A 6,000-nucleotide genomic window follows, 5' to 3' on the forward strand; every position below is an offset into this window, starting at 1 on the left:
ATAATCTTATACGTTTCGATAAGATCTCCTCTCATCCTTCTAAATTCCAGTGTATGTATAACAGGTATAACAGAGCTTTATTTGTCATTTGGTACCGAAGTACCGAACGAAACTATACAAGCCTAGTCGCTCCAGTCTTTCAACATATGATAGTCCCGCCATTCCGGGAATTAACCTAGTAAACCTACGCTGCACGCCCTCAATAGCAAGAATATCCTTCCTCAAATTTGGAGACCAAAACTGCACACAGTACTCCAGGTGCGGTCTCACTGGGGCCCTGTACAACTGCAGAAGGACCTCTTTGCTCCTATACTCAACTCCTCTTGTTATGAAGGCCAACATTCCATTGGCTTTCTTCACTGCCTGCTGTACCTGCATGCTTCCTTTCAGTGACTGATGCACTAGGACACCCAGATCTCGTTGTACGTCCCCTGTTCCTAACTTGACACCATTCAGATAATACTCTGCCTTCCTATTCTTACCACCAAAGTGGATAACCTCACACTTATCCACATTAAACTACATCTGCCATGCATCCGCCCACTCACACTACCTGTCCAAGTCACCCTGCAACCTCATAGCATCTTCCTCACAGTTCACACCACCACCCAGCTTTGTATCATCTGCAAATTTGCTAATGGTACTTTTAATCCCTTCATCCAAGTCGTTCATGTATATTGTAAATAGCTGCGGTCCCAGCACCGAGCCTTGCGGTACCCCACTAGTTACTGCCTGCCATACTGAAAGGGACCCATTTATCCCCACTCTTTGCTTTCTGTCTGTCAACCAATTTTCTATCCATGTCAGAGCCATCCATGTTAACCATATCTTCCAGCACTTGTTCCATAACCTTCCAACCCTAGACAATTCAAGTGTTTGTCCAGACACTAAAATGCTCTGCGACTTTGCTTCCATTATTCTCTCAGGCAATGCATTCCACTCTTTGGGTGAAAAATGTCCCGAAACACAAACACTGAACTTTTTTTCTCATTATATTGTTTACAATCCATGCTGACTATCCCTAATCAGTCCTTGTTCATCTAAATGCATGCTTTTCCTATCCCTCAGAACATTCTCTAGTAACTTTCCAATACTCTCTGGTAACTTTCCAACCACAGACATTAAGCTCACAGGTCTAAGGTTCCCAGCCTTTTCCCCACAGCCCTTCTTGAATAGAGGCACAACATTTGCCACTGTCCAGTGTTCTGGCACCTCGTCTGTATTTAATGACGACTCGTAAGTTTCAACCAGGGCTCCTGCAATTTTCTCGCTGGCTTCCCACCTCAGATATATCTGATCTGGCCTAGGGGATTTATCTACCTTCCTACAAGTCAAGACCTTCAGCACCATCTTGATCGTAATACTGACTGCTCTCAAGACACTTCCAGTGACTGCCCCAAGTTTCTCAGTGCTCCCGTCTTTCTCCACAGTAACAACAGAAGATAAATACTCATTAAGGACTTTGCCCATCTTCTGTGGCTCCGTGTAGAATTGACCGCATTGATTCCTGAGAGGTCCCACTCTCTCTCTCTCTCTGGTTATTCTTTTTCCCTTCATGAACTAATAAAATCTCTTTGGTTTATCCTTAATGCTATCTGCCAGAGCTAGCACCTGTCCCCTTTTTGTCCTTCTGATTTCCTTTCTTAGCTTGCTCCTTAGTTCCCGAAACTCCTCCAGGGATACACGGTCCCAGCTGCCTATACCTGTCCCATGTCTCCTTCTTACTCTTGACCAAAGCCTCAATTTAACTCGCCATCTATGCTACCTTCTTCTTGTCTGCCTTGCCCTTCACTGTAACAGGGACGTGCATGTCCTGAGCTCTTGTCAGCACACACTGAAAAAAAACAACCCACTTTCCTGAAATATTGATTTCATAGAATCCTGATCAATTTAATAGGAACCCGAGAGCCAACTTTTTTTTTTTACACAGGGTTTCTGGAACGAGCTGCCAGAGGAGGTAGTTCCTGCAGGCATTATCATAACAATTGAAAAACATTTGGACATGGAGAGGGTAGGTTTAGAAGAATATGGGCCAAACACAGGTAGGTGGGACGTGTAGATGGGTCATGCTGGTCCACGTGGGTAAGCTGGCCGTATGGCCTGTTTCCACTCTGTATGACCCCATGGCATTAGTAGGATGACCTTGCATGTAAAAACTGTGCCGACTGTCCCTGATTAATCCATCGTCTTCCAAATGGAAGTAAATACTATCCCAAGAATCCTCTCCAATAGTTACACTACAACTGACATGAGGCTCACTATCCTATAATTCCCTGGATTCTCTCTACTTCCTTTCTTAAATAAAGAAACATTAGTTACTCTCCAGTCCCCCAGGACCTCGCCTGAATTAGAGAACCACAAAGAATATGCCAAGGGTTCCGCAATCTCCTCTCTTGCCTTTTAATAACCCAGGATAAGTCACGTCAGGACCTGGGGATTTATCCATCTTAGTGTTTTTCGAAGAGCCCAAACAGTTCCTCCTCAATCTCAAACCGCCCACACATATTAGTATTCTCCACACTGATCAGTGTCCTCCATATCCTTCTTGATGTAAACAGTTGCAGAGTATGCGTTGATGCCTCGCCTCCATCCCCAGACTCCAAGCATACATTCCCTCATTTTTCCTCGAGCAGTCTTAGCTTATGCCTGGTTATCTTTTCTTTTAATATCGGTATTTAAAAAACTTTGGGATTTTCTTTACTCCATCCCTCCCCCTTGAGAATGTTCTGCAGCTCCTTGGAGACATCCTGGACCCTGGCACCAGGAGTACAACAAACTGGAATGTGCCTAAAAAAAAAATCTAATTGTGCATGTGCCAATACAGCCCTCTTGTTTGCTGCCACAGAATTTCCTGTCTGTGTCCCTAATGAGTCTCCCATCACTTTGGCTTAGTCTGACTTTTCCTTTCCCTGCTGTGCCAGAGCCCACAGCCCAGACCACTTCTGCTGCTGCTCCCCCCTTACCAGTCCTCTGCTGCAACAGTATCCAAAGCAGCATATTTGTTGCCGAAGAATGGCAAAGGGTAATACTGCACTTTCTGCCTATCCCCTTTTTTGGTGGTCACCCATTTAACGCTTGCCTGTGCCTTAGACATGACCACCTCAAAATAACTCTTATCCACGACCCTCACAACCCCAGATAATCCCGAGATCATCCAGCTGTAGCTCTGGCTCCTTAACGTGGTCCTTAAGGAGCTGCAGTTGAACTCACTTCCTGCAGGTGCAATCCTCAGGGGCACAAGAAAAGCCCAGCTTCCAACATCCTGCAGGAGGAGCATTCCACTATCCCATCTGTATGACACCAAAAACCTAGGAAGAATTACCCAGAAAAACAGACATCAGCCTGCTATTGCCCCTTTCTTGGCTCTCTCAGTGAAACCTTTTGATTCCGAGCCTCGGAGCTGCCCTTTCCCCTCGGTGCTGCTTTTCTCACAACACAGCCGCTCCATTAACCCTTTCCTGCCTTTTATTCGCTGCCGAGTTTCTTCCACAGCCAATTATATGCCAGCTTATCAAATGTCCTGCCTTCACCTTCATATCATATCATATCATATCATATACAGCCGGAAACAGGCCTTTTCGGCCCACCAAGTCCGTGCCGCCCAGCGATCCCCGTACATTAACACTATCCTACACCCACTAGGGACAATTTTTTACATTTACCCAGCCAATTAACCTACATACCTGTACGTCTTTGGAGCCGCTTCTCAATCTCAGCGTTCTCTCCCTCCACTCTCCTGCCCATTTTTCAAAAATGCATTCTCTCCTTTCAAAATTGCTGTTCGCCAACTCTCTCCCGGACTTTTGAAGATTTAAAAACAAAAGCAATCTCCCACCGTTCTGCACCATCCCTGCCTTTTTGGCTGCTGTGGCGCTTCCTCACCCAATCCCATGCCCCACCGTTTATCAAATGCCCCACCTTCACTTGAAACAAAGCCTTTTTATCAATCAAAGTAGCTTTTTCTCCACTCTCCCGCTTCAAAAATGCATTCTCACCTCTCAAGAGAAACAGACATCTTGTTCATTTAGTTTTTATTTACTCCAGTAATGCAAATGAGGAAGTGGTGAAAGCAAGCTATCGGGGCTTGCAAAACTGTTGTCTTCCAAAGTCGGGCGGTAAAGTCAACCTCTAACCAATACCAGCACGTGGAGACGAACATGCATCGGCTCTTTTTAATGTGCATTATCGATTACCGAAGGTACACACTTCAGCGCAGTACATGACGTTCTAGACTATATAAGTACAATCCTTTTGTAAACAAGGAATTGAATTCGTGGCCTAGTGCCAGAGCAAGGCAGCTAGTACCAGGAGCGTGGCATTTGCACAACTCCACCAACTCGAGTTCACCTCACACAAATTCTCCCCGCAGCCCAGTCGTGACAGTTAAATGAAGGACAAGAAGTAGTTCGGCACCTATCATAAACCAGCGAAGGAAAATGTGCCGGCGAAAGCTCAAACTCACCAGAAAAACACACTGGAGAATATATTGGCCGTTGCCAGGGGGTTCGGTTTGTCTTCTCTATGAACGGGCTCCATTTGGGTGTGTTGCGAATACCGGTCCTACTTGTCAGCCTGTCCTCCTGCCAGGTCCTGCCGCTCTCCCTCTCCCTCTCCCTCTCGCGCCGGCTGCCCACCCGCTCTGTTGCTCCGGGTTTTCCGGCGTCGCCCGGTGATCACACAAGGTTCCAACGATGATCCCTGGCACAGGGCACGCGGCACACGGCACAGGACACGCGCATTCCCCGGCGCGGCGCTGCGCTGCGCTGTCTATCCGTTCTCCGGTCCGTGCCTTTGTTTGAAAGGGAATCATTGAAAATTAAAGTACTCTCGTCTTTAAATATTAACATCCATAAAGTTTTTTGTTTTTTTTTTGTAATGACGTCGTAAAATAATATCAGGTTTGCGACTTCGGTGCATTTTCCTACCTCTGCAAAGCTGCCCCGACTCAAAAAAGAGGAAGAATTGAAGGTCAAGAGTCTCACAGTACTTGGCCAGGATCCCAGTCGTCGTCGTCCCCCCCCCCCCCCCCCCAAAATAAACTTTATTCAAAATATAAATATATATACAAAACACGAACAGCGCCAAAAGTCTACCGGTGTTCCCAGCTGTGATGGAAATTGGTTTTGGGTACTAGGGGTACTCTAAGGTCTGTGAGGCTGTGGTTGGGAAGGAAGGGGGGGGGGGGGAGTTATGTGCGGTCTTACCCATGTAAGAGTACAGGAATGCATAACTTGTTTATTGTGTATTTATAATATAGTTTATTGGGTATCATATGTCATAGCTGCTTTCTGGCATCTCTCTCTCTCTCTCTGTTTACATTACAAAATGTTATATAGTGGTATATAATCTCCATTTTTTTCTGTCACCTCCTTTTCCTTTCTGCAAGCCGTTTCTTCAGCACGCCTTCTGCCACTAAAAAGCCATGCCCTCACATATTCTTCGGGGTTGAATTTTGGCAGAGGAGGTCCCACCAACTTAATAAATAGAAGAGTTGAGAGATGATCAGTTTGAAGTCTTGCACGTTGTGGTGACATGCAGAAATTCATGCCACTGAAGCTTCTTTCACATTCTGCTGTTGATACCGGAATTGTATTTACAGTTTACAGCCGTTACCAGCTGCTGAAAATCTGCAGAAACTATCTTCCCTTTAGATTCCTTGAATTCTCTGAAGGCTCTGACACAAAGCCGACCATTTAAGCCAAATTGTTCTGCCATTTCTTCTACATCATTATCCCCAAAGGTAAAACGTGAATCTTCTGGAATATTGTTAATATCTAAATATTTCGACTTGTTAATTAACTTTTTACATTTATCATTGGAAGCTGTTGTAGATTCAAGCAGCCTGGATTTCATATTATTGACCAAACTCCTCAAAAACTGTTGTCTATGTATAGTAGGTACTTTACCAGCTCTCAAATTTATTCCATTAAATATCATCTGGCTTGTTGCTTTCTCCACTTGAGTATAAAATTTTCCTGGCTTCTCTATTTGACATTCAAG

At 45.1% G+C, this 6,000-nt stretch overlaps 1 protein-coding gene across 1 annotated transcript in view; it reads right to left on the minus strand.

Moving 5' to 3' along the window:
* Positions 1-4,941, minus strand: part of abcc4 (ATP binding cassette subfamily C member 4 (PEL blood group)) — a 184,102-nt gene extending 179,161 nt beyond the window's left edge. The window contains exons 1-2 of the mRNA XM_078403033.1: positions 4,926-4,941; positions 4,463-4,789 (exon numbers count right to left, since the gene is read on the minus strand). Of these exons, the coding sequence (XP_078259159.1) occupies positions 4,463-4,536 (74 nt within the window). The 5' untranslated portion in view covers positions 4,537-4,789; positions 4,926-4,941. The remainder of the gene's footprint in view (positions 1-4,462; positions 4,790-4,925) is intronic.
* Positions 4,942-6,000: the final 1,059 nt, after the last annotated feature.

This window comes from Rhinoraja longicauda, chromosome 7, assembly GCF_053455715.1.
Source record: "Rhinoraja longicauda isolate Sanriku21f chromosome 7, sRhiLon1.1, whole genome shotgun sequence".
Lineage (NCBI taxonomy): Eukaryota > Metazoa > Chordata > Chondrichthyes > Rajiformes > Arhynchobatidae > Rhinoraja > Rhinoraja longicauda.